Source organism: Podarcis vaucheri (genome assembly GCF_965113315.1).
Source record: "Podarcis vaucheri genome assembly, chromosome: 7".
NCBI classification, from domain to species: Eukaryota; Metazoa; Chordata; class Lepidosauria; order Squamata; family Lacertidae; genus Podarcis; species Podarcis vaucheri.
The window spans coordinates 51,714,335-51,741,660 of NC_138765.1; the positions used below are offsets into that span (position 1 = coordinate 51,714,335).

Below are 27,326 nucleotides of genomic sequence, written 5' to 3' on the forward strand. Positions count from 1 at the left end.
GTTTGTCCTTCAAGCACCAGCTGCTACAAGCAAGCAGAGTTTGTGCTTTGGGAGAACTTTTGAGTAACAAGGAGACAAGAAGGATTTGCGCTGAAGTGGGTGGAATGGAATGCAGCCATACTCTGGGCAAAGAAAAGGGCAAACTAGTTAGGGCAGTTCTTCCCAACAAAGGGCTTTAGTAGGAAAGAGATACTATTTAAATCAAACTGCAGTCTTGGGACTTAAAATGCAGTATGTGTGAGTTGCAGTAATGAAAGTGTGACCTGCTTACTCTCTAGTATAGCAGATTTGATCACTCTGTGCTTTTTGCTGTTGGGTAACCTGCCTTCGTCTAAGACAGAATAGATCTAACCATTCCCTGTTGCCTTTTAGCATAAAAGCATCAGAAGAGCCCTGCAGCAGCTGAATAATCTGGTCAAATAGGGGCCCATCTAGTCCAGGACATGGTTTCCAAAGCGGCCAGCCAAATGCCCCAACAGGAAACCTGCAGCAAAGAGTACCAGTGTGGTGGTTGAATTAGCCAGAATGTCAGGCTATGAGGGACTGGTTCCAGCCAGGTTCAAAGCATTGAGCAGGAAAACTCCCTGGGTCAGTCTGGTCACAGGGTGGTGGTTATGAAAAAAGATGGTGTTGGAGGAACCAGGTATGCCACCTGGAGATCTTAGGAGGAAAGGTGAGGAATCAATGTTCTGTCTGCCCCTCGGCTGCCTCACCCGTACAGGGCCTAGTGCTCTGCTCAATTGCTGCAAGAGGCTTGTGCTTGAAGGAACACTTTACCCCTGCCTGCCCTAGCCTTCAGATCTCTTGGACTACAGGTTACATCAGCACAACCATCTGAGACTAGGGCGAGGAACTGCTTTCCACTGAGCTCACTCCGCGTGTCCTTAAGGCATTGACTGCTTCCTTGAGGAATGAAGAGTTGATTCAACAGCAAGCTGCACAAACACAGGGCATGAGGGTGGAGTTAATGATTACCAGCTGCCAGCATGCTGGACTCCAGCTCTGGCACTTGCCTCCAGCCAAGCTCAGCTACCTTCCCTGTGGCAAGATGCTTGCAGTGTTACCTGTGGCTGCAATGGTGGGCTTGTTGGTGGGGGGGCTGGAACTTGCCCAAGCCCGCAAGTCTGAACCTCTGAGTGGTTCCAGCGACCAGCCTCTTTTCCGTGGGGCGGACCAGTACAACTTTGGCATTGTCATCCCTGCGGGCAGCATAGAATGCTTCTGGCAATTTGCCCATCAGAGCGGCTTTTTCTACTTTAGCTATCAGGTGGGTGCCGGTGGAGGGGGCGCTGCACAAAATCCAAGGGTTGTGCTGTGGTCAAGGGGGGACAGTAATGAGCAGCCAGATTCTCTACTAGCAGCAGAACCAGGGAAAGGGGTTTGGCTTGGGGAAGAGCATCTGCTTTGCATATAGGTCTCAGCTTCCACCCCGACATTTTGAGGGAGGGCTGAAAAAATTTCCCTGGCTGAAGCCCTGGAGAGCCACTGTCCATCAAACTGAGAGAATAACAAACTAGTTTGGACCTATGATCCGATTTAGCACAAGGCAAGTTGCTATGTTTGTAACCAGCATCCCCAGAACGCAAACTGGGAATCTTGCATTATTTTATTGGTTGTCATGAACCCCTAAAGTATCAATAGTCAAGCCAGATTCTTTCATTGCACCTTAAAGAACTTGCTCAGGTTTAACTATCTTGCCCAGTTGAGAATACCCAGCCCTAGCCTGCATGATGGAAGGGCTGAGGGGCATTGTAATCCAAAACATATGGAAAGTACAAGGGTTACATGGACGGGGAAGGCTGGTGGCATTGCTGAGTGTGCTTTTTAGAGTCTAGATTTTCCAGAAGTGCCATTTATCCATAAAGATGATTTAGTGACTTCCTGAAAGGAACCTTCTCTCACTCTTGGGTTTGCCAATGCTGAGGTCTCTGCCAAAGACCTCCCCTTTAGGTGCCAACTATAAAACTGGAGCCTTCCTGCTTCTTAAACTCTTTACAGTGGTACCTCGGGTTACAAATGCTTCAGGTTACAGACTCCACTAACCCAGAAGTAGTACCTCAGGTTAAGAACTTTACTTCAGGATGAGAACAGAAATTGCGCAACGACAGCAGGAGGCCCCATTAGCTAAAGTGGTGCTTCAGGTTAAGGACAGTTTCAGGTTGAGAACGGATGTTCGGAACAAATTAAGTTCTTAACCCGAGGTACCACTGTACTTCTAAACTGCCTTGACAATCCAGCCTCAATGGCAGTCTCCTGTCCTGGCACTTGGCCTCAAGCCAGAAACTTTCAGCTCCACTTTCCTCTTGGTAAACTGGATTGCTCTGAAGGTGAACAAGACCATGACCATGATGTAAATCCAGCCATGATGCAGGCGCTGGAGGCAGGAGGGTGATTCAGCTGGCACCGTGACTGGTTGATTCTGGAAGGAAGAATATTCTTGTTTCTTAGCAAGGGTCTAGAACAAAAATGTGGGGTTATTGCATGGGCCAGTTTCAAGGAAACAGCTCCACTTCCTCCAGACACAGTTCATGGGGAGGCATCCGACCCTGAAAGTGGAAGGGTAAGGCACTTGCATATATTTGCCACCCACCAAGTCAGGGATTAAGAGCTACCAGCAAGAAGTGGGTTGGCTGGTGGTGGCAGGTCAACTTGCTAGCTGCCCACTCCTACACTAAGTGCACTGGAAACTTTGTAGACAACTGCAATTCCTGTCTCATCATCTGCCTGCAGAGGTTTGTGGAGAAGACACATATTCAGCATGTAACCTGTTGCTTTGAAAGTCAAATGACTAAACTGTTTTGTCTGACTCTCTTGTGCATACTCTCTCATGAAATTGCTGCTTTTGCGAGAACTCTCCTTGCCGTGTGTGTGTGTGCCAGCAGCATAAACTGATAGGTACATCGCGCCTTCCAATATGGAAATGGCAGCTCCATTTGCCTTCTGTAGCTGAATACTTGCACAGATCAGCTCTTGCATCTAAGAAACCAAAAACAAGAAAGTGGCAGGGAACATGGTTATAGCATTACCAATGCCATCCCATTTCTTGTCCTGTCCTGTCCTGTCCTATCCCTATCCTATCTTGGTTTCAGGTGCAGTGGTCTTCAGGTCTTGGACATGACCAACACATCCTGGCAACTGCAAATGACCCCAATGGGCTCCACCTTGGCACCTCCCAGGATACACGGGGGCAGATCAACTTCCAAACCAAGGAAACAGGTGCCTCCCTCTCTGTACACACAGCCCTATCAAGAGTGCTTTCTAGACTCCCAGAACTGGCTCAGGTGCCGCCTCCAAGCAAAACAGGTGATCCTGAACATGCAGTGAGCACGTCCCCCATGGCGGACTCTCCTCCCATAAAGCCACCTTGAACTGGGTGCTCAAAGGCTGGGTTCTGAAATAGAAAACCTCTGTTTAGTTATAACCTCACAGGAGGAAAAACCTCTGGGCCCATGGCTCAGCAGGAGAGCATCAGATTCAATTCCAACTATGTCTAGGCAAGACTGGGAATGTCTGAAATCTTGGGAGAGCCACTGCCTGCCAGTTTAGACAATACTGAGCTAGGTGATCCAATGGTCTGATTTGGTGTAAGGCAGCTTCTTATATTCTATGAGACACACCTACCACCTTCCCCAAAGATATGAGGCTAGTAACTATGAATGATGTTCAGAAAGCACTCTAGGAATGACAGACTCTTTCTCTCTCTGGACCACTTATATTCCCCCCAAAGGAAGTTGAAAGCAGATTGGTCAGATGGGCACAAGCATAATCTCCCTTGCTGCCTGCCACCCCATCTTACTCCTCCATTTATGTTTTCTTTTTAGAGGGATGGACAACAACCAGGAAATCCCAGAAAAACTTTGACTCTAATCGGATTATTGCATACGAGGGCCAAGCAAGCTATCTTTAAATGACACAGCTACCCCTTTTAAAATGTAGGCTATCTTCTCAAGAAAGGGGCACATTCAGTCTCTCTCTTACAGACCTGAATTCAAATTGCGTTGCTCACACCCAACACCAGAAGGCCTTAAATGCTGCTAGTTCACCTGGCACAAGTTTAACTCTTTCTTGCAGGCTTCTATCAGCTCTGTCTGAGCAATCGGTACAACCACTTTGGCTCCGTGCAGGTCTACCTCAGCTTTGGGGTCTTCTATGAGGGCTTTGATCTACAAACTCCACAAGAAGCTGAGAGGAAAAGACTTAACGACACACTGGATGCAATTGAGGTAACTTATTAAAGAACTAAAAATGAATAAGGTAGCAGTGATAAAGCTGGGAGCTATTTGGAATCTCCAGGGCTGGGGGGAAATGGGACAGATATGATCTCCTTCATGCTTGATGCAGCCTGGATATTTTATTTAATTTTTTACCCACCTGAGTCTGACAGGGAGGACAGGCATCCTTTACTTTCAGGCTGTGAAGGAAAAAGGTCCCCATGGTTGGCCAGACAGCCGGTTGCCAGGAGCAGCAATCTGTAGCCTAAGTGAAGTATCTGTTCAAAGCCACAGCAGGGCCAAGGACAGACATCTGGGACTGAAGAGCTTTCCCTGCTCCACTCTTTTGTTAACAGGAGAGCACCAAAAAACTGCTGAACGGCATCTTCCAAATGTGGCGCTACTACACTTTTAGTCGGATGAAGAGCGCCTCAGACTACTTCCTTCTGGAGTCCAATTACAACTACGTGAACTGGTGGTCAGCGGCCCAGAGCCTGGCCATTGTTCTCTCTGGTGTCCTGCAACTCTACTTCCTCAAGCGCCTCTTCACCACACAGCCCACCACAGCCACCAACAAGCCACGGTGCTGAGGCTGCTTAAGAAGGCTATTTATGCCAGGCTGAAAAGCCAAACTGCTCTCTCCTTGCCACCCTCTTAACACCCAACTGACTAAATACCTGCAAGCCGCAAAGGAGAGCAAGGGCATGTCCACCTGCTGGTGCGGCTTTTTTGGTGGGGGGAGGGGTGTTGGCTGAAAAATCCAAGTATTCTTCCAGAGGAGCCACAGGGGGGTGGTTGACTTGAAATGAAACTGCCCCAAGTTAAAATAAACATGACTCAAAATGCAGGAGTCCTGCTGCAACCACAGTATATGTATGTGAGATTTTTACATTGAGCAAGAGGTACATTAAGGGCATAGTTAGTAAATGGGGGTGCACATGCAGACACAGACGATCTCCACCACCACCAAACACAAGATTCCTTCCTCTTCCTTTAGAGGCAGCCAGCTTGGAAGCAAAGGCAGCTGCAGTAGGGAAGGTGGGAGGAAAAGAGAACTTCTAGCTTTTGGTTCTCCGTGGCTTTGTGAAATAGCTCTGGTTCCCCAGCCCCAAAGCCCAGGGCAAAATAAAAAAGGCTGTAATGCAATCAGTTCCCTGAACACCAGATGAATCAAGGCAATGAAAGGAGAAAAATGAAATAGCTTTACTGTGTCAGAATTGTAGCTGTGTCCCTAGAACTGCCAGGTCTGCAGCTACATCCCAAAGTTTTGTGACTCATACACAGTTGCGCCTTCCACAGTCTGCATGAAAAGGGGCACAGGCTGGTTGAAAGTCTGCAGCTTCTATCTGAGGAGGGTGGGAAAGTCAGTCTTTGGGGCTTTCTGCCCTGCCATTTATGTCAGCGTCTCTTCATGCCGTATGTATTCTCCAATATCCGCTTGGTGAAAAACCACGATCGCCATGGGGTCCACTTTCCGGCACTCCTGGGTGGACTTGGCTGCCACTCCAAAGCCCTAAGAAGGTCAATTGGAACAAGGAAGGAATTAAGACCTTGGGGGGGGGAGGCATTGTCTTAACTTCAAATTCACTCAGGTCCAACCATCCCACCCACCCACTAGGTGTTACTCACCAGGGGGACGTCAGCCATGGAATATACCACCACACCCTGGTACTGGGCAGTGCTCTCTGTGATGCGCCCCAAGCCAGACTTCAGTATGTGGTTCCCGTAAAGGAAGGACTGCTCTGCCCCAGGCTTCACCCACACTTTGTACTGCATGAGGAAAAAAATGAGAGATATCCTCTTTGAGTTAGATTAAATGTACCACTACACGGGTTCCCTTTCTGTGTCCTCCTTAGATTAGCACAATCAAAAACAATACCCTCCTTCCCAAGAAACAGCTAGCAGGTCCCCACCCCACACAGCACTACAGGTGTTTTGACATTTTTGGTAGGCTAGGTAAAGGTAAAGGGACCCCTGACCGTTAGGTCCAGTCGTGGACTACTCTGGGGTTGCGGCGCTCATCTCGCTTTATTGGCGGAGGGAGCCGGCGTACAGCTTCCGGGTCATGTGGTCAACATGACTAAGCCGCTTCTGACGAAACCAGAGCAGCGCACAGAAACACCGTTTACCTTCCTGCCAGAGCGGAACCTATTTTGGTACGATAGGTAAAGGTAAAGGTACCCCTGCCCGTATGGGCCAGTCTTGCCAGACTCTAGGGTTGTGTGCTCATCTCACTCTATAGGCCGGGAGCCAGCGCTGTCCGCAGACACTTCCGGGTCACGTGGCCAGCGTGACAAGCTGCATCTGGCGAGCCAGCGCAGCACACGGAACGCCGTTTACCTTCCCGCTGGTAAGCGGTCCCTATTTATCTACTTGCACCCAGGGGTGCTTTCGAACTGCTAGGTTGGCAGGCGCTGGGACCGAATGACGGGAGCGCACCCCGCCGCGGGGATTCGAACTGCCGACCATGCGATCAGCAAGTCCTAGGCGCTGAGGTTTTACCCACAGCGCCACTCGCGTCCCCTATTTTGGTACGGTAGTGCCCCTCAAATCAGTGTTCCTCTGTGCCATCTTTACCTTGGCGTAGGGAGCAAGGTAATCGAGGGCAGTGATGTGGAGTCGGAACTTCTGGCTCTTGGTGAACTTTCCAAAGCAGGTGCCGAGAGATACCAGATTCTCCCGGGGGATGTTTGTAGCAAGCTTCAGAATCCTCTCACTAAGAAACAGAAAGCAAAGACTTATCATTGGGACTCGGTCTCTCCAGATTCAGAAGCTCCGAATTCACCATCAGAGCATCACTGAACCATGCTGTGGCCTCAGGCACACTTCAAGTATCTGCAGCCAATATTGTGGCTTTTTAGTCATATGCTTCCATAGGGGAGAGGAGAAGCTTTAAGGTACCTAAACCAAATTGGGGATACTGAGATGATGGAAAGGCAGGTTTGGGGATTTAATCCAAGCAACCCTAAAACAAGAAAGACCTTATAGCCACTCCTGGTCCCCAAATACAATGTGGTGCACTTGCACTGGAAGTGATAAAATGTGCCAAAAACTGGATCAGACAAAACGGGAGCTCAGAGTTAAATTATGAGACCAAGTCCCTCCTCTCTGTCCTTCATTTGCATATGAAAGACTGTCCATGAGTACAGCTTCCCTTAGTTCAGTTCTGCTCCTTTTACATCTTTTACTCTTCTGCTGCTAAAAACACAAGGGAAGCAAGATCTCTTTCCCAGCACCTTGCAGCTCTGTAGTGAAAACAAGCAGCATCTTACAAAAGAAAGCAGGCCCTTTCCTTTCCCTCACAGAAGCCTCTACTCTTCTCCCCACCCACAAAGACGTGGGTACATTCTGGAAGAGGAAGAGAGCCTTACACATGTTCAAAGAGCCATCCTATTATTTTTACTTAATGTGTGTTATGGATGAGGGTATAAACATTAATAACATGCCCCAGGGTGAATGTAGGCCCTCCTCACCTGAGATAGTAGACACGGTCCTTGTGCAGGCGGAAGCAGTAGGCACCATCTGGCCGGTCAACCAGGAGCTGGATGTTCTCACCAATACTTTAAAAGGTTGGAACAAAGAGACACACTGTCAGCCAGTCCCCACAAAACATGAGAACAGCCCTCTTACGCTAGATTTGACCAAATGCCCAATTAGTTCAGCCTCCTGCTCCTGGCAAAAGCAAGTCAAATGCCTGCAGGGAGCCAGCAAGCAGGGGTGGAGAACAGCAGCCATTTCTAAGACATACTGCCTCTGTATATGAAGACTTCAATTTTAAACTATTGTACTGACTTCCCCATAACCCCTGTAATTATTTTTCTGCATTAAACACGACCCATCTAGTTCTCCTGCTGTTGTCTCCCAGCTAGTGGTATTCCGTGGAAGATTAAGATTAAGAAGAGCTATTCCACACTGGTAGTCTGTCTGGGAAGGTGGGTGCGCCCTTCCTCGCAGCAGAGCATGGGTTGCTGCTTGCCTATAATATTGTGATTCTCTACATCCATTGGGGTGGGCTAGAGGATCTTTACGGTATCTTCCACCGCTATGGTTCAATGACGCTTCCACTTTACTTTCTGGGCCAACAGCAAGAGACAAACTTCCCCTCCTTCACTGATTTCTCTAATTCCCTCTGGAAGTCCATTGGGTGGGGATCCAGATATCTTGTGTCAGTGAGTTCCATGGGTTAATCATAAAGCCTTAATGAACCCAGAGAACACAAGTGCCGCCACCTCCACCCCGCTTACTATTTGGAGAGCTTCTCGAAGAGCGCACGCGTTTCTTCCTCCGTGAGGGGCCGCATCGCACCTTCCGAGACAGACGCCGGACAACCGCGTGGTTCCAATTCAAGGAAGCCTCGGATCAAAGACGTGAGGCGGAAGTTGCAACATCAAACTAAGTTCGGGTGTCCTACACGCATAGGCTCTTCCCTCTCTAGGCTGACCACCAGAAATATGTCTATGGTCACAATAGAGTGCAAGTGTCGGAGCGTCGTTGCGTGACGTCCCGGTCGCGTCATACGAACACAGAGGCTTCGGGCAGAGCGGCACCCGGATCTGCCACGGAGGACTAGCCTCCGCCTCTGGCTAGCGCGGCCTCCCGGTTGCCATAGCGATCACTTCCTGGTCCACGTCGAGGGAAGCCCAATGGCGGCCCCGGAGCCTTCGGCGGACCTAGAGGAAGCGAGCCTGCTGGCATGGCTGTTCCGCGGGGCGACCTCGCCGCTGCCTCCGCCCCTGGCGGCGGGGGACGCGGAGCTGGCGACCTACCTGTCGGCGCTGGCTGGGCTGGGCCTGGAGGCCTTGCGGAGGGAACCCGGCCGGTTGGCGGAGGAACGAGCGCAGCTCGGGGCGCAGACTCGGGCCTTGGCCTTTGCCCACTACAAGACCTTCATCCGCTCCGCCGAATGCACCGCTGAGACGCGTCGCGGCTTCGGTGGCATCGAGCAGGGCCTCGACCGCCTCTTGGGCCGCCTCCCACCCTTCGCCGAGGCCTGCCGGTGAGCAGGAGGAGTTGGAGGCCAAGGCTGCCGCCACACTCCTTTTGGGGGCAGGAATAATCCTGGGGCGCCCCACCGTTAACTTATGGAACTCACTGCCATTGGAATGGGTGGGTTAGAGGGGGCTGGCTGGCTTCCCCTTTTGCTTTTCCTGGCTTAACTTGCTTTCTTCTTCTTCTTCTGCTCCTGCCTCTAGGAACTTCATGCAGGAGGCTGAACAGATCGCTCAGAACCGCCGTATGAACAGCTTGACCCTGAACCTCCACACAGAGATCCTGGAAGTGCTGGAGATCCCCCAGCTGATGGACACCTGCGTTCGCAACAGTTACTATGAGGAGGCCCTGGAGCTGGTGTCCTATGTCCGCCGCCTGGAGAAGAAGCACGCCACCATCCCTGTCATCCAGGTGCAGACATGTTCTGAGCCTGACAGGTGCCAGAGCTGCCTTAAGCCATACGGTGATAGTAGGTCCCAGCCATTTGCTACTAGAGTTTCAGGACCTGAGCCAAAGCTTAGTGAAGAAAGGCATCTCCAACCTTTTGCATTTGTTTTCTCTGCCATGGCTCACAGAGGCAGAGGTGGGGTGGCTTCTGTTCTGGTTTCCTAAGTTTGATCCAGGTTGTTTGACTGCCTAAGGATACCTGAGACCCACAATCCTGGACCATCATGAGCTGTCATGTTCTGTTTGTAGAAGCCAGAATATTTCTGGATTTGAGGCTTCTTCTCTTGTTGTTTTTTTCTTGACTAAGTGCTTATGTTGCTTATTGCAGCCAGGGTTTGTGCATGTGCTGTAGCGATCTATTTCTTTGACTTTCAACAAGAGCAGGATATAAGCCACTGAACTCTTAAGTGCTGTCTGTAAAGCAGGGATAGATAGAAGGTAGACCACACCCCATCACTGACTAATGACTCTTGGCTAATGTCTAATTTGCTAGTTGCAGGGATTCTTGTACAGAAAGCTGAGATGAGGCAGGCTCTGTTCTGATCCAGTTAAAGCCCTTCTTCCATCTGCAAAGAAGAATGCATTCTTAAGGTCACAACACTTTATTTATTTACCACATTTATATCCCACTCTTCCTCCCAAAGGAACTCAGGACGACAGCAAGTGAAACCTCTTTAAAAGTTCCCAAAAGTACACATCATTATAAAATGTAGTTACCTCATACCAGGTTTGACTGTGCACTAAGCCCAGTATTGTCTACTCTGGCAGCCAGAGTATATCTAGTATATCAAGCAGGTATATCTATCACTGACCTGTAGACCCTCTCATAAGTGATCACATGGATGGACCATAAGGACTGTAGTGAAAATAAAATAGTTTGTGCAGTATTGAGATCAGCTTGGTTTGGGTACCATGGGTAACAGAAGTTTATTTTGTCTCTCTTCTCCTTCCCAGGGCATAGTGGCAGAGGTGCGCCAGTCCACACAGCTCATGCTTACGCAGCTGATCCAGCAGCTTCGCACCAACATTCAGCTGCCAGCCTGCTTGCGCATCATTGGCTACCTTCGCTGCATGGATGTCTTCACTGAGGCTGAGCTACGAATTACTTTCCTGCAGGCACGGGACATCTGGCTACGTTCTATCCTTGCTGCTGTTCCTGGTGACGACCCCTATGTGCATATTACCAAGACCATTGAGGCCTGCCGCGTGCACCTCTTTGACATTGTCACGCAGTACCGTGCCATTTTTGCTGACGAGGAGCCGCTGGTGCCTCCACCTGGGCAGGACACCCTCAATGAAAGTGCCATCTTCCATGGGTGGGTCCTGCAGAAGGTCTCCCAGTTCCTGCTGGTGCTTGAGCGTGACTTGCAGCGCGGTGTGGGCAGCCGCCTGGACTCCCTGCTGGGCCAGTGCATGTACTTTGGCCTCTCATTCAGCCGTGTTGGAGCGGACTTCCGGGGCCTGCTCATCCCCATATTTCAGCGGGTGGCACTGGTCACCTTCAAGAGAGCCATGCAGGAAGCTGTGAACAAATTCCAGGAGGAGATGAACTCCTACACGCTAATCTCTGTGCCGACTGCCTTGGGCAGCAGCAGCAGCACCATCCCTGTAGCAGTGGCTCCTTCTGCCCAGCCAGGCACCCTCCAGCCCCCCATGGTGCTGCTAGATTTCCCACCACTCGCCTGCTTCCTCAACAACATCCTGGTAGCCTTCAACGACCTGCGCCTCTGCTGCCCTGTGGCTCTTGCCCCAGACGTGGCAGCTACCCTGGAGGATGCACTTGGCCAGGTGGGGCTCTCTGTTGCTCATGTGCACCAAGAGGCTGGATTAAAAATGCTCCAGATGTCTAGGTGACAGGACAGAAATTTGCTAGCAGCAGAGTCTTAGCTGCTTGCAGCCTTATCTTTAGTTATACTCCTTGGAGTTTCCTAGCCCTTTTCAGCAACTTGGCAGGTCATGTTTGTGAGTTTATGCTTGTTCTCTCTGATGTTGCTGCTGTCTGTCTTTTCAGGGATGGGCCTCTGGCTTATTTCAAGAAGCCCTTTGCAAGCAACCAGTTCAGGCATCTGACAACAGCAACCAGTGCTTGCTTTGGGTGGGCTGGAAGAGAGAGAGAGGAGAAAGTGGTTGACCTCGCCTGTTTTGGCTACTGAACCTGCTCTCACCACTAGCTCTAACCTCAACCATAGTCAGCAAATGGCCCCTGCTGGATCTCCTGCCAGGAGACTGTGGCACTTGAGAGATCAAAGTTTCTTAGTCCCTGTTCTATAAGGTAGTATGTGACATCTTGTCACTCAGATTCTGGGTGTGTCCCTGACCGATTAGCTGGGCTTTTATTTTGACCATTTGATGAGGCTAGCATGCTGAGTAGTACTGCAGTCCCTTCCTTCCACTTGGACACCAAACCAAGAAATTCTAGCTTCTCTTTTTCTCTTTGCAGGTGACAAAGGTCATTCTGGTTTTCCACCGGGCAGAGGCTGTGGCCTTCAGCAGCCGAGAACAAGAGCTGTTCATTCACTTCTGCATGGCATTTCTGGAAGACTTGGTACCCTACCTCAACCGTTGTCTGCAGCTCCTCTTCCCCCCAGCACAAATTGCACAGACTTTGGGTATGGCTGCTTGAACTCTTTTGGTGGGAAAGGAGCTTGCAGCTGAGCTCTGGTCTGTGGTGGATGAGTGGCTCCTGCTTGTGACTTTGTGAACAGCACATTGGTGGGGTGGGGTTGCTTGGTGGTGGTCCTTGTAGGCTTGCAAGTCATTAAAATCAGTGCTCAACAGCTCAGGCTACTGCCAAGGGAAGGGGGAGAGAGAGAATTGGCAGTAGTACAAGGAATGTTCTCTAGCTTAGGGTTGATGTAAGATTTTAACTTCTCATTTTAATATAGTTTCTTTTTTTACTGCTAGGTGTTCCCCCAACACAGCTGCACAAATATGACAGTCTTGGCTGTGTGGATGAGCAGCTGATTCAGGAGCTCCTGGCCTCAGTCCTGCCGGAGAAAGAGACTGCCTATCCCTTGTCTGAGGAGAAAAGGCTGACTGAAGAAAGCCTAGCACCTCCTCCATTGGACTTGGAACTCCCTGATGCCAGGCAGGAAGCAGATCCCAGTGCCCCAGCCCCTGTTCTGGAAGCAGAAGAGAGCAGTGCAGCTTCTGGTGATGCCTTGCTGCTGAGTGCTCCTCTAGAATAGTTTTCACTGGATTTTGCCTGTTTTCCGGGGTTCCATGATACTTGAACCTGACTGAGGAGAGACTCATTCCTGCGATGGGCAGGCACAGCTCTTGGTTTTGGGTTCTACTTCAGCACTTCAAGGACAGACTGAGCTTTCATTGCTCTGGTGGGAAGGAAGTTGGGTGTGGACACTGGGAGGAAGGAATTTTGGTGAAGGTGGATCAGGGTTTGAATAAACTTGATTGCTTGTTTGGTTCTCTGTGTTGTACCTCAGTATGCTGTACTGTAAAGAGAGTGGGCCCCTGAATCTTCTCTCCCGAGGCTAGTTGCTTTAGGTATCAGTCAGTACCAGTTTTTTCTGGGCCTCCCCATTCACCAAAAATGCTCGTGTGTCATCCTTATCTTCCTCTCCTCTGGAATTGCCTGGTGCCTTAAGCTGCAGAATAAAATGTGTCTCTGCCAGTTTTCCCTTGATATCTCAGACTAAGTATGAATTTCGTCTTTGGTAAGTCCAACTTGCTGAGAGTGGGAATCCCACTGTTCTTACCAACTGCTTTGGGTTGTAGCTGGCCCTTCAGAAGAGGGTAATTACTTTAGTTGGTGCTACAGGAAGAGGAAACCTGCTAGCCAAGACCAAGATCATCTGCAGTTGAAGCCCAAGAAATAAGGTAATAATAATAATAATAATAATAATAATAATAATAATAATAATAATAATAATAAATTTTATTTATACACTGCCCATCTGGCTGGGTTTCCCCAGCCACTCTTGGCAGCTTATAGCATATATAAAACATAGTAAAACATCAAACATTAAAAACTTCCCAATACAGGGCTGCTTTCAGATGTCTTCTAAAAGTTCTGTAGTTCTTTTATCTCCTTGGCGTTTGAAGGGAGGGCATTCCACAGGGAGGAGAAGAGTTTAGATCCTGGTTTGTCTGAGCTTTAGTAGGTGAGAAATAAACAAATTTAAAACAACGTCTCCATCACCAGGGCAAGTTAAAATGGCCCAGGACAGCAAGTGAGTGAGATTTTGAATGCTTCAAAATCCTCCCTTTTTTGGGGGGGGGGAATATTAAGCAAAGTGGACAGGAGGCAGGGAGAGAACGGTGGACTGTGTCTAGGAGTCCTAAAAAGGTAGCAGGTAAGTGTGAGGGAGTCTTAATTGGAGTAAGTCTCTGCATAGAAAAGGATAGAACAATTTTTGTCTAGAGAGGTTGGAAGGATTTTTTCCCCCTAGCCGGTAGTTGAGGGGTGCATGTGTGGAAATGCAGCAAGTATTCAGGGCCAAAACTTGCTTTGTTGTTGTTTAGTCGTTTAGTCGTGTCCGACTCTTCGTGACCCCATGGACCAGAGCACGCCAGGCACTCCTATCTTCCACTACCTCCCGCAGTTTGATCAAACTCATGTTTGTAGCTTCGAGAACACTATCCAACCATCTCGTCCTCTGTCGTCCCCTTCTCCTTGTGCCTTCCATCTTTCCCAGCATCAGGGTCTTTTCCAGGGAGTCTTCTCTTCTCATGAGGTGGCCAAAGTATTGGAGCCTCAACTTCACGATCTGTCCTTCCAGTGAGCGCTCAGGGCTGATTTCCTTCAGAATGGAGAGGTTTGATCTTCTTGCAGTCCATGGGACTTCCCCTTCATGGATCACTACCTTGCCGTGGTGAAGGGGCTTGAATAACTCAGAGAAGCTATGAGCTATGCCATGGAGGGCCACCCAAGATGGACAAAACTTGCTGGTGTTGACTTTAGCAGCAGGGCTGAGGTAAAGCAGATGAGACTGAGGCAGCTGCATCGCTACCAATGATATGATGGGGAAAACCTGTCACTTCAAGAGGGATCTTATTCTCCCCTACACAACCGCTTCCTCTTATGGAAGAAGCTGACCTAAAGCGTCTGCAAGTACGCCGCCTGCCACAGAGTGGTGCCGTTCTTTGTTTTGAGAACTACATTTCCCAGCATCCACGGGCACTTCCGGTTTCCTAGCTTCGCGTGGCTTGTCAAGACAGGAAGTTGGGCGGCTCCATTGAAACTTGAGGCTTGGAGTCAGGTAGGGCTGAGGTCCTGGTTACGGGGGGGGGGAACCCACATTTTGAAACCCTCCTCGATGTTAAAACAAATTAGAACGAGCCTCCCTGCAAGTAGAAGCCCAGCAGCAGAGTTCTGGCGTTTTGCTGGTCAAGAGTGCATTGGGAGAGCTGAGTTCAAATCCTCCGCTCATTCCCATGATGCTCACCGGATGACCTTGGACCATTCATTCTCCCGCAGCATATCCCTACCTCACCGGGTTATTGGGAGAATTAAAATATCGGTGGGAAGGAGGAACCATGTGAGCTGTTTGGAGGGAAATAAATAGATGATAATATATACAAGAGAGGTATCCAAAATTTAATTGGAAGGGGTACAGAACATTCCGCCTCCTAATTTTGCTGCTGCAAATGTTAGATTTGCTGCTGCAAATCTTAGAATCTTTCTGTATTGCTTTTGCAGAGAGGCCTGCTTTTTCCATCTCTGCAGAGTCGCAGGAAAATGCCATACAGAGTAGACAGATCCTTGGTCCATCTAGCTCAGTACTGGCTAAGCTGATGGGCAGTAGCTCTCCAGGGTTTCCTATTGGGTCTCTGTGTGTCTCTTCCAGCCCTTACTTGGAGACACTGCTGGGTATTGAACCTGGGACCATGCAAAAGCCAAGCGGATGCTCTGCCCGAACGCCAGCCTCCAGCCCTTCCCCTCCCAGTGATCTTAGCTAGGCCACCCTTTGACTCTAGAGACTTTCCAGCAGTAACCCTTGGGAGTGCTTGCACCTGTTGTCTTTGCATTATTTTTATTTTCTCATATTTATTTGTTCTTTGGGCAGATGGCTTTGTGGCTGAAGCACAATTATGGCAGTTTGTAGGCTAAGGCCTGGCTTGGCCTGGATGCTGGACAGCCTCCTTTGGAACAGAGCTTTCCTGGCACCTTTACCATGCAGAAGTTGCAGCCACACTTGTTCCTCTCCGGCAGAGAAGCAGCGCACCTATTGGCAATATCTGCGGCGCAAAGTCTTGAAACCTCCCACCCCACCCTACAGCCACGTCTGCCAGGTGGGGGACCCCATTCTGCGCTCCCTGGCTGCCCCCGTGGAGCCCTCACAGATTGCCAGTGGTGAGGTGCAGACCCTCATCCGTACTCTGGTTCGCGTGATGAGGAAAGAACAATGTGTGGGTCTCAGTGCTCCCCAAGTGGGTGTGCCACTCCAGATCTTTGTGGCTGAGTTCTCCGAGAGGCTCTTCCATGAGCACACCCCCAGCATGCGCCAGGCTTGCCAGATGGCCCCCTTCCCCCTGCATGTGGTAGTGAACCCATCCATGAGGGTGCTGGACTCCCAACTGGTCTCTTTCCCCGAGGGCTGTAAAAGCATCAGTGGATTCTCTGCTTGCGTCGCCAGATACCAAGCCGTGGCAGTTTCCGGTGAGCTGGCAATGTTATTCCTTGTAGCTTTAACACACTTGGATGAGGTGTGAGTTTTGGAGCTGGTATAGGTGTGTGGCTCTATGTTGATCTTATGAGGTGTTATTAATGCAAACGGGAATCTACATTATGCATTCCAATTGTGGGAACGTAGCTAAGTACAAACTCATGGCACCAAACAACTTTTCCCCACACTGCCTGTCAAAATGCGCATGTTTTTTATCCCAAAGCCTTTCATCAGTAGCACACTCACGTGTTGCTTTTCTGTTATTTGGTGTGACTGTGGACAGGAGGTGTAGCAAGGGACAATTTATGTATGAAAAATGGAATGGGGAGAGTGGGTGGGTAGAACATCAAGGGCATCAGTTTCTCCTGCTTACGCTGTCCTGCTGTGGAATCTTTCAGAAGTCTCACTTTTCTAATTTTTGACAGGGCTGAGGGGCACAACTGGTTTCAATAAGTACCAGCAAAAAGCAGGGACAGGTAGATATTCTCTGGGCACAGGGAGCCTGCACTGGGCCTACAGCTTGGAGAAAGTTTAGTCAGATATACATGTTCCTACAAGGGGAGTGATTCATTAAGGCATGACAGGACCCCAGAGCTGCATTTCTCACTGGAGTTCCTCTTTTTCCCTTCCCCAGGTCTGAATGAAGTTGGGGAGCAGTTTAGCTGGCCAGCAAGTGGCTGGGCAGCCCGCATCATCCAGCATGAGATGGACCATCTGCAGGGTGTGTTGTATATTGACAAGATGGACAGCAGGACTTTTGTGAATCTGCAGTGGGAACAGCTAAATGAATGAAGCAGGACTGGGCCCAGGGGGGCGGGGAGAGAGAGGCCACTTTTTCTCTGCCTGCTGTTCCTAAGTATGTCCAAACCAGTGAAAGGGGCAATAGAAAGAGAAGGTGGACACTTCCAATGTGAGGGGGTTCAATTATGTTTTTACTGCTTGACATCTTTACTTTCCCTATTTGTGGCATGAGGAGAGGAAGCTGGGCAGGTAAGCTGGGCATAAGCATGCCCTTTCCCCACCCCACATGGTGCTGCAGGAGTTTTTTTTTTGGGGGGGGTACTAAGAAAGCAGAAGCTGTTAAAGGGTAGCAATTCAGTATCTTTCAACTGCTGCACAGCATTCTCTTGGCCAGTGCACTGTACAGTACCTTAAAGGAAAATGGCTTTGTCCAATTTCAGCCAGTGGAAGCTCCAAACAGAACTCCTCCAAAGCAACCCTAAAAAACTTGATCATCTACTAATGGAGCCTATCTCCAGCCGCTCATTGAGGTGGGGGGGGGATTCAAGACGAAAAAGCAGTGAGATGGCCTTCTCCAACTTCTACCTTGACTAGTGAAGTAGGCTAACATGCGGGAAGGTGAGCAAACACTTGTTAAAAGCAACAGACACCAACTAAAACTGCATGGCAATTCACAATAAAAAGGTATTGACCACCTCTTCACCTGTAATACCTCGCCATGTTTTACTTCACAACATAATACGTAACTGTATTTTAGTAATGTTTTAAGTTGTCTGTTTTTGCTTCAGTCTTCTGTACACCGCTTACAGATATTTTTAATAGATTAAGCAGTATAGAAATTAAACAATCAACTCATAAAATAAACCTCTTGATTTTAATAAAACCTCTTAAAGAGATTTACAGATTAAATGCACCCACAACCCCCTCCTAGCTAGCTAAATTGTGCACAGAGCTGCTGGCCTCAACGCTCTAGCACCTTCAGCTTGTAGGGATGTGGATTGCATCTGTGGTGTGGGAAGGAGATAAGACTAAGCAGAATAAAGGAGACTGCCTCTTCCTTCATCTCCTGTGGAGAAACTGTGAAACAAATTGTACCATTGTATGTTGCTTGTAAAAAATCAGCTGAATATATAAGAGACAAATAGTTCAACACTTTATTCTTCCATAAACTGTCCCTCCCCACACTGGAATCAACTCAAAATTATGTACACATGACAAGAAAGGGGGCAGGGGGTGTACAGGCCGCTAAACCCCTTGACAGTTAAGAGGTTCTCACAGCTATTCACTTGAATTTCACCAAGAGCTCCCACCCTCCCCTACATGCCTTCCTCAGTAGTACTAAGACAAGAAGACTAAAGCACAGGAAAGTAGCTTTAGTGGCAGAGAAAGGTGGATTTGTTGAATTAGGAATTAGTAGTTACCTTCAGGGAAGCAAAAACCCTGCTGTAAGTAGAATCCTACGCTTAAGCATTGCCAGCCTCCTCCACTTGTGGCACAAGAGCCATTGCTTAGAGCCAATGGGGTGGAAAAAATGAGTCCTTTGCCTCCCCATGGCATGGATTTTTAAAAAAGACACTCTAGAGCCCCAGATTGCAGCAGAGACACACCAGCAGAGGCCCAACCATGAGCAAAGGAGCCATGGGGGGGATGGGGGGGCAGATCTCCCACATGCTGCAGCTGCAAAGGCGGGAAAGCTCCATCTCATTTGCGGGACTTTGCCAGCACCTGTGTGCTGACAGGTGCCCAGTTTGCATTCCTTAGTACTGTGACCTCTTGTGCCACAGCTGGAAGAGCAAAGACGTCATCCCTTTCTGAGAAGGAGCAGGCTTGCTGGGTTGAGCCACAGTGCCAGGATAAGGCTGAGGGGCTTGGAGCTGCAGCCCTCCTCATCCCTATTCTGCTCCCCTTCTGCTTTTTCTGTACCACACATGCAAAACGCTACAGAGCTGAAGGGCAACAAATTCTGCAGCAACACAGCATCCTGTGGGGCAGAGCACATTTCCAGATACCTTACCTCAAGCCATGCCAGGCCTTGGCAGGGTAAGCTTCTTGGACAGCACTTCCAACATGAGTACCTCAACTCCAGGAGAGAGCTGAGCATTAGTTAAGCCTTGGAGTGTATTTCTCACTGGGGGAGCTTCCTGCCACTTTGGCTGAGCCAGAAGAAGGCCACACTCTTCAAAGTTCAGATCACGCTTGGAAGTGCAGCATTTCAGATTTCAAGGAGTAAGCAATGGCCTTAGGTGAAGCCAGTTCGGTTTTCTCTTTGGGGTGGCACCAGGTGTTGCTTCCACAGGAGCTGGAAGGGGTCTCAGGAAAAAAGGGTTGCGGTATAGTGGAAGTTTTGGATTGTTTTTATTTGTATATAAACAAGCCAAGCAGCGTTAGAGGAGGGGAAATGAAAGAGCAACCATGAAGGCAGGGATGTCTGGATGGGAAAAAACCAGAGCGGGCTGGGCTCAGCCTTCTCCCCTTTGTGTCCATCTCCCAGAGTAGCAATGGAGGCTGTGTCACCTCATCCTCTTCCTTCCCCAGCCAAGTGCCCCAAGCAGAGACAGATTCAGTAGTAAGCTGGATGCTAACCTCTGCCTGGCACAGTCCACTGTCAGCACAAAGGGCCTTGTCTACACACATGTCCATAGTAAAATGCCCCCCATCACCGCTGCTCCTCATAGGCACAGCATTAGCCCTCCTGGCCAAAGTCTTCAGTGAACTTCTTCACCTTTAGCAGATCCTCTGCATTCACGGTGGGGCGGGTGGTGGCCAGTGAGCGCAGCATGTCCGACTGCAAAAACAGAATAGGACGTTCAGGGATGGGGTATACATGCATCTTGGTCACAAAAACCACAAAGGTTTTAGGAGCTGAAACTCCTCACAGTCATCTGGAAGGGGCATTTCCAAACCTGCAGCTGCCATCCAAATCTGCTTGGCGCACATCAGAGTTTGTATCAGTTACACAGGAGAACAAGCCTGGGACTCAGAAAGAAGAGGGTCCAGGCAGGAAAAAGTCAGGGGACCTCACTCACCATGCAGACTATAGGCTCCAGAAGCTTGTCCCCAGGTACCTCCATCCATGTCATTTCAATAGCACCAGGATCTCCCGGGGAACAAGGGGTTAACAGATCATCTACCACCGTGCCAGGATTGGTGCGGGATGGTCCACGGACCTGCAATAAGGACCCAGACAGCGCATTGATGTAGCAGATTCCTGGGGGGTGGAGGCAGGCTGCACACAAAACTCTTAGGTCCTGGTAGGACAGGTATAGTAGCAATGCAAGACAGAAGCAGGTGGAACAAAGAGTCAGTCCCCCTGCAAGTACACTAGTCACTCTGTTTGGAAGGAACAGGTAGGCCATCCATCCAGCAACAGCCATCTGAATACTGCAGGGACACTTGTCAAGAGAAGCACAATGCCAGTCCCCAACACCACATATTAATCCACAGCAACTGGAAAGTCAAAAGTCTCATCTGACCAAAAGGGTTTAATTTAATCCTCTCAAAAATATTTATGAAAGTTGCTGTGACATTATTAAAGCAGAGGAATGCCTGGGAGCCCCTCAAAAACTGCTTGAGTATTCCCCCAAAACAAGAGCAGGACGTCCATGTAAAATAATAAGCACCAGGTACACAGAAGTGAAGAAGAACAAATACAGAGAGGCAAGTGCAGCTGCGGGAATATACTGGGTGAGGTAGGAAAGGAACCGGGGAGGAACCGCCTCTGCCTGCCCAGGGCTAGACAACAATGTCACATGACCCTGCCTGGGAAAGGAAGTGGAGCAGCTGAGTCCACTGAGAAGGTGGAATCTTCGGCTGCTTCACTCCCCAGCAGAAGCTTTGAAGCAACAACAGGATGGGCCAAGCAAGGGGAATCTACCTTCCAGCCTGCCCTGGCACAGCCCTTGTAGGAAATGCCGTCCTCACCTTTTTGAAGTGTGTGGCTGACTGCACCTTGCGGACAGGCTGCATGAGGGCATCGCGCACAATGATGCTGATGTCAGCCCCTGAATAGCCGTCAGTCTTCCGGGCTAATTCGTGGATGTTGGCTTCTGTCAGGCTGTGTGGCGTGTTGCCAAGGTGCAGCTTAAACATCTGAGCCCTGGCCGGCTCCTCAGGAAGCGGGATGTAAATACGTTTCTCAAACCTATGTGCAAATGCAAGCAGACATGTGACAGTCCGTCCCCAAAGGGAGAGGGAAGAAGTCGCTGCTTCCCACGCCTACAAAGCTTCTGCTTGGATGCAACCATGTGGAGAGGTGAGGTGAGGTGTATGGCAGCCTCCCCCCAGCCCCAAACTGATTGGCTTTGTTGTGCCAGCTGAAAACATTACTATTTGCACAGACTTTTGATGAAGATTAGCACCCTTTGATCAGATTTTTTAAAAATGCTGTTTTAAACGTGTGGTTTGTTTGTTTATTTAGATTTATGTTATGTTTTGCTGACAGCATGCAGTTGTGGTCTGAGGAGACCCCGAGATCAGATCCATACTCAGTCATAAAGCTCTCTGGGCCAGTCACTATCTGCTCAGCCTAAGCTCACAGGGTGACTGTGGGGATGGAACTGGGGGTGAGAAGAACCCCTTTGAAAGACAGGATATAAATGTAATAAAATTTAATATATTGCTGGTTTTAGACCTGTTATAAGCCCCTGCAGACACTACAATGGATGAAACAGAAGTATTCCTCAACAAAACGGAAACAGCCCTTCAGACCAGGGCGCAGGGAGACCTCTTGCTGTTTTGGAGGGTACAAGACTGTCCATGTGGGCAGCAGGAGCCCCAGAAAAATCTGCAGCATCACCCACCTTCGCCGAATGGCAGCATCTAGCACCCAGGGGATGTTGGTAGCACCCAGGACCAACGTGCCATCATTGTCATTCCCGACACCTGTCAAGAAAGAAAGCCACAAATCGTCACTCCACACTGGGGAAGGCAGAGAGGCAGACCAGATGCTCCCCAGTGCAGTCTCTCTCCTGTCGCTCTGTCTACCCACCTTGCATTTGTACCAGGAACTCCGTCTTGATCCTGCGGGCTGCCTCACTCTCATTCTCATTGCGAGAGCCGCATAAAGAGTCCACTTCATCAATGAAGATGATGGAAGGCTTATGCTGCCTGGCCAGCTCAAAGAGGTTCTTCACCAACCTAAAGGAAAAGGCACAGCAGAAAGCTCAGGGAAGGGCCATTGGAGGCCACTGGCACATTTGACAGGAACCATAAAATAAAGACTACAAACCAAGCCTGTGTCCAAACAACTGTGGCAAAATGCGGCAAATCTAAAGCCTTCCATAGACACCCATTTTGCACAGTTCTAGCCCCGCCTCTATCTGTCTCCCCACCCCAGATACTTTGGGGCACAGCCAATGGTCAGGGATTATGTGAGCTGGAGTTCAGCTTGAGTGGGTGGGGCACTAACCACCCCCATCATACCCTAATAGAACATCTTATTCCACTCCATAGACCAAGCTGCACTCTCCTAAGTGAGAGAGATGGTTCTCTCCCTCCCCCACTTCCCCCATGGATTTTGTCACTCACTTTTCACTCTCCCCTAGCCACTTGGACATCAAGTCTGAAGAGGAGATGGAGAAGAAGGTGGAGTTGCTTGCTTCAGTTGCTACAGCCTTGGCCAGGTAAGACTTCCCAGTACCAGGAGGGCCAAAGAGGAGAATCCCTCGCCATGGAGTGCGCTTACCTGGGGCAGAGAGAGAGGAAATGGACTCATCCACCCCTCGCAACATTTAGCATGCCCAGGGGACAGAGGTGCCCAGATTCTCACCTGTGAATAAGTGAGGGAATTTGATGGGCAAGATGACCGCTTCCTTGAGGGCCTCTTTAGCTCCTTCCAGCCCAGCCACATCATTCCACCGCACGTTGGGCTTCTCCATCACAATGGCACCTGGAAGGGGAAAGCAATTTGCCCAATAGAGCCCACTTGACTCCCTCCCATCCTGCCAAGGAGGGGTGCATTAAACCCTCCTAACACCTCAAGCCCACCTTCAGAAAGCTGCACTTGTCTCTACAGAGCCAGCAACAAGCACAGGGACCAGGGGCTGCTCAGAACTGGCTTACCCATCAGCTGCTCTTGCAACTTCTTCTTCTCAGGATTGTCGCCCTCACTGTCGCTGTCACTCCTGAAGAGAGAGAGAGGCATCAAATGATATGGGGTGGGCAGTGCCATGAGGGGCAGGAGGACTCTCCAACTCATGCCTACTCCAACTGGTGCTTATTTGCAAAGTTTGCGTGAGGGGAGCATGAGCAACACAGAACCACCTCCTCAGAGAATCAGGTCTCTCCCAGTTCCCATCAGACACCTGGCCTCAACTACACATGAAATCAAAGAATATCCTCATATCCTCTCCACCCTCAAGACAGGACCAGCCACGCATCAGTGTCACCTGCAACCCAACCCACAGTGCTCTACCAGCAGGGCCTGGGATCAAGCAAGAGCAGAGCTGTTCCACATCACCTAAAGGAGGTTGCTGAGATTAAGGAAAGAATCGTTTGATGGATTTTCTCTTAGTTGATGATCTGATCCCATTCCCACGTTCTGGGGCAAGGCAGGACACTGAACCTCCCCTTCCCCTACCCTCTGAGATCTCATTTATTCTTGTATTAACTCCTAACCTAACTGTACCTAACTTATCTGCACTTGCATAAGCACACAAAGACACAGAGCAAAGGGCAATGGAAGCAAGGCTGGGCTAACAGTGCCTCTATGACTTCCTCACCCAATCTCTTCCCCCCCACCCACACCATACTTTGAGGAGCCAACCCTTTAAGCCATACCCCTTGCTGTCATTCTGGGCTTCTTTGACAGGCTTTTTGCTCTGCTTATCCTTGGTCCGCAGATAATCCTTCAGCTTCTCAGCCCGGTCCAGGTACTGTGCACACTTTGCCCGGATGCTTTCCTTGGCCTTGTCACTGTGAGCATCATCTGCAAGGGCAACAGGCAGCGGTAAGGAAGAGCTTCCCTGGACAGCCTGCCCCCACCCGACTAGGGTTCCCTGCAGCAGCACTTTCCAGATTCAGTGGTGGGGAAACCAGCTTGGAGGCTCACTTATCCTAGATGCAAATTGCTCACAGTAGCTACCAGCTACTGACTGCATGTCACAGAGAACTTTAAGTACATAAGAACAGCCCTGCTGGGCCATGCCAATAAAATGCCTATATGGTCCAACATCCTGGTTCCCACTGGCCAGCCAGTTGCCTCTGGGAAGCCCACAAGCAGGACTGGAAGGGAGCAGTCCTCTCCTACTGTTGCCCACAAAGAACTGGCACTCAGTATCATATACTGCTTCTGTCCCTAGAGATTCCACAGGATCATCACAATAACTGACAACCATTGGTGAACACTTTTCATCCCCAGTGGCTTTGTATAACTTTCATTTAAAACCGTCTAAACCAGCGGCTATCACCAAACCATGGCAGGGAATTCTAAATATGGATTATACCTCTAAACGAATAAGTCCTTCCTTTTGCCTCTCCTGCCAATCAGTTTCTCTGGAGCAATCCCTGAGCTCTAGCATTAAGAGAGTGAGAAAACCTTACTTCTATCCACTTTCTCCACACCACTTTGTTTGCAGATTCCCTGATGTCATCACCCAACAAATGGGCTACAACCACAGAGCACTGAACAAGCCTGGGTCTCCCCTGACAGCCGCACAGCAAGCAAAGCAAAGGAAGCTGCTGCTCTGAGCAAGGTCCTTGTAAGCCTTCCCAGTGTCACGTAAAAGCTCCCACTAAGCCTCCCACCCCCAAAACAGACTCACACTTGATGGCGTGAAGGAAGTACTCCACCGCATGCTGGTAGAGACGCAGAGCCTCTTCATAGTTCTTTGCTTTATCTTCCTCGGTGGCTTTTGTGACCAAATCAATGGCTTTCTGGAAAGCAAATGCCTGGCTCAAGTTTCATGGTGGCACATCAGAATCACAGCTAGAAAAATTCACAGCACTGGGAATTCCAGGAGGCTCTAAGTTTGGTACTAACCCCTAAGACTCTTAAATGTTTGCTGAAGCGTAACCAAGAGACAGGAGAAAATGGTGCGACAAAGACTAAGTACCTATCTAAATATTTAAGGTGGGAGAGAGTTAGAAATTTAAGGCATGTGCCTTCTTCTACACGTTTATTGTTCTTGCAAACTGGTGAGCAGTACTTTGTCATCAATCGCACAGGGATTTAACCAGTCTGAGGACCATAAAGCAAACAGTTACTGAGTAAGATAGAGATGGAGGCTCTGGGCCTTTGAAGAGGGGTTTGATTAAGATGCTAGGCCTTAGGAACCAAGCAAACAGGGTGGCCTGTCTGGATTTAAACCAGTCCAAATTCCACCACAAAGAAGCAGATTTTTATACAGTTGTGACTGCCAGCAGGTGGTACAAGGCATTGCCTGCGTGCCAGATGCTGCTGAGGTCACAAGGAGAATACCAGTCTCCTGCGCTGTTTTATAGCTTAGAACTGCTGCTGACCCCCAAAGGAGTTTGGGCAGGAATTGGTACTGCTGAAAGAGTCACCTTCCCACTGCAAAGAGGAAATGTGCTGGGTTTATTTACTATTACATCTATATCTCACTTTCCCCCCCAAGGAGCCCAAGATGGTGTACACATTCCCTCCTTGCCTATTTTATCCTCACAACAGCCCTGTGAGGTAGACTAGGCTAAGAGTTGGTGACTGGCCCAAGGTCACTCAGTGAGCTTCATGGCCAAGTGTAGAATTGAACCCTGGTCTCCAGGTCTTAGACCAACACCCTAATCACCATACTACACAATGTCAATATTATGAGGGAATGAATCTCACATAGGGGTGGCCTTGTGGACTGTTACCTCACCTGCTGAACATGTCACCTGGGAAAGAAAATCATCCAAGCCATAAAAGACAATAAAGTCTTGTGTGCTGCTTCTAACCGACTGTTCCTAAGGACTCCCCGGGTATACTACAGATACGTCTCCAGTTGATGCCTGAATAAGCTAACCAAACATGGTACCGAGCTCCTTTCAGTTCAGTTTCATCTCCCACAAATGGTCTACGAACCACACCCTGGATGAAGCACCTCTCCCAATTTTGTCAGAATGTCCCAAGAATACTGTTTGATACCTCTGTGTCCTTAGGTTCTTCCCAGGAAGATATGTGCACCAGCACCTTCCTTACAGAACAAGGCAGCAGGATTTCGTAGGGCCAGCCTGGAAACACCTGCCTGCTACCTAAAACCCTAGCTCTGCTCAGGACTGAGTGCATTTCAAAACTCTAGGTTTCAGAGATTTTCTAGCCCTGGAAAATACAACCTGTGATGCATCTTTTGATAGAGGGCAACTATCTTTCTATAAATGGTTATATAACAAAAACACGCAGAAAGCATATAGATCAGAGGGGTGGCAATTAGTTTAGGAAATAGGCACTGAAGTGTGTGCATCATTTTGATGACTTGTGATATATGCATGTAGACATGGGTTACGCCCAAGGCCTACTCAGAGTAAACCCATTGAAATCAATGGGCCTAAATGACATGCGCTGAGTAAGCCCAACAGGTCTACTCTGAGTAAGACTAAAGTTGTGTGCCTTTCCTGGTCTTTGCCTCCTCTGAATAACTCACTCTGCCTTACAAACCAAGGCAGCTCCCCCAGCCCCCGGTGGAGGCTCCAGGCTTCCCTCCCCACCCGCTCAGGTGTCCAGGAGGCCCCTTCTCTCTCCCTCCTCAGCGTCCGCTCACAAAACAACACATTCAATTAGCAAACTCAAACGACCCTCCCCTTCTCTTCCCCTCTCCGAGTGGATGAGAGCAACAACGTCCACGGACCAGATCTTTTGGGGAGCGAGCGGGGTCGTCGTCCCCTTATTACCAAAACAGGGGCCATTTTGGGAGCGGGGCGGGGGAAGAGTCCAGAGCTTCTGACCAAAAGACCCTCCGCTTCCCCTCAGCCCGGCTTCTTCGACCGCTTTGCCGCGGCGACCCCTCCTCCCTCCTCGCCCCTAAAGGCCCGCCCCGGTAGGCCGCAAAGCCGGGGTTCGGCGTAGGCCGCAAAGCCGGGGCGGAGCGCGAGGCATCTCGGCGCGGCCGGTACCTGCAGGGCGGACGTTGTCATCGCATCTCCTCCCGCTGGGGCTGGGGCGGCGGCTGTTGCTGCTGCTGCTGCGGCTGCCGAGGCTGCTGGGCTTTGGTTCCCTCCTCCGGGCTCGTACGAGGCGGCCACCGGGAGCCCCGCTGAGGAGAGTCGGGCCGGTTTCTGGGCTGCCGCCTGCAGGCCGCACCGGGAACAGCAGCAGCAGGCGAGGCGGAGGCGGAGAGGAGGGCAAAGGGAGGCCCGAGGAACCGCGACGCCATTCAGG

At 49.8% G+C, this 27,326-nt stretch overlaps 4 protein-coding genes across 6 annotated transcripts; 2 read left to right on the top strand and 2 right to left on the bottom strand.

The window, feature by feature from the left end:
- The first annotated feature begins 865 nt into the window (after positions 1–865).
- TMED6 (transmembrane p24 trafficking protein 6) lies at positions 866–5,078 on the top strand. The gene is made up of 4 exons (XM_082229390.1): positions 866–1,267; positions 3,090–3,216; positions 4,072–4,223; positions 4,568–5,078. The coding sequence occupies exons 1-4, from the start codon at positions 953–955 to the stop codon at positions 4,799–4,801; spliced, it is 828 nt and encodes a 275-aa protein (XP_082085516.1). The 5' UTR covers positions 866–952; the 3' UTR covers positions 4,802–5,078.
- Positions 5,079–5,390: 312 nt separating this feature from the next.
- Positions 5,391–8,616, bottom strand: NIP7 (nucleolar pre-rRNA processing protein NIP7). Its single transcript, XM_082229407.1, has 5 exons — positions 8,456–8,616; positions 7,685–7,771; positions 6,789–6,927; positions 5,841–5,981; positions 5,391–5,724 (listed from the first exon to the last, which is right to left on the bottom strand). Exons 1-5 carry the CDS (start codon positions 8,509–8,511, stop codon positions 5,605–5,607), a joined length of 543 nt encoding a protein of 180 aa, XP_082085533.1. The 5' UTR covers positions 8,512–8,616; the 3' UTR covers positions 5,391–5,604.
- Positions 8,617–8,767: 151 nt separating this feature from the next.
- On the top strand, positions 8,768–17,723 carry COG8 (component of oligomeric golgi complex 8). 2 transcript variants are annotated; one of them, XM_082229322.1, is made up of 5 exons: positions 8,768–9,207; positions 9,404–9,611; positions 10,602–11,435; positions 12,088–12,256; positions 16,908–17,723. In XM_082229322.1, exons 1-5 carry the CDS (start codon positions 8,855–8,857, stop codon positions 17,063–17,065), a joined length of 1,722 nt encoding a protein of 573 aa, XP_082085448.1. In that variant the 5' UTR covers positions 8,768–8,854; the 3' UTR covers positions 17,066–17,723. The 2 variants fall into 2 exon arrangements, with proteins under 2 accessions (XP_082085448.1, XP_082085447.1); XM_082229321.1 differs by lacking the exon at positions 16,908–17,723 and adding an exon at positions 12,552–13,072 and having other exon boundaries at positions 8,776–9,207.
- Positions 17,724–18,145: 422 nt separating this feature from the next.
- On the bottom strand, positions 18,146–27,293 carry VPS4A (vacuolar protein sorting 4 homolog A). Of its 2 annotated transcripts, none has more exons than XM_082229357.1 (11): positions 27,062–27,293; positions 24,775–24,886; positions 23,792–23,939; positions 23,075–23,136; positions 22,782–22,901; positions 22,541–22,697; positions 22,002–22,150; positions 21,814–21,895; positions 20,936–21,155; positions 20,041–20,181; positions 18,146–19,799 (listed from the first exon to the last, which is right to left on the bottom strand). In XM_082229357.1, exons 1-11 carry the CDS (start codon positions 27,080–27,082, stop codon positions 19,698–19,700), a joined length of 1,314 nt encoding a protein of 437 aa, XP_082085483.1. In that variant the 5' UTR covers positions 27,083–27,293; the 3' UTR covers positions 18,146–19,697. The 2 variants fall into 2 exon arrangements, with proteins under 2 accessions (XP_082085483.1, XP_082085482.1); XM_082229356.1 differs by lacking the exon at positions 27,062–27,293 and adding an exon at positions 26,840–26,929.
- Positions 27,294–27,326: the final 33 nt, after the last annotated feature.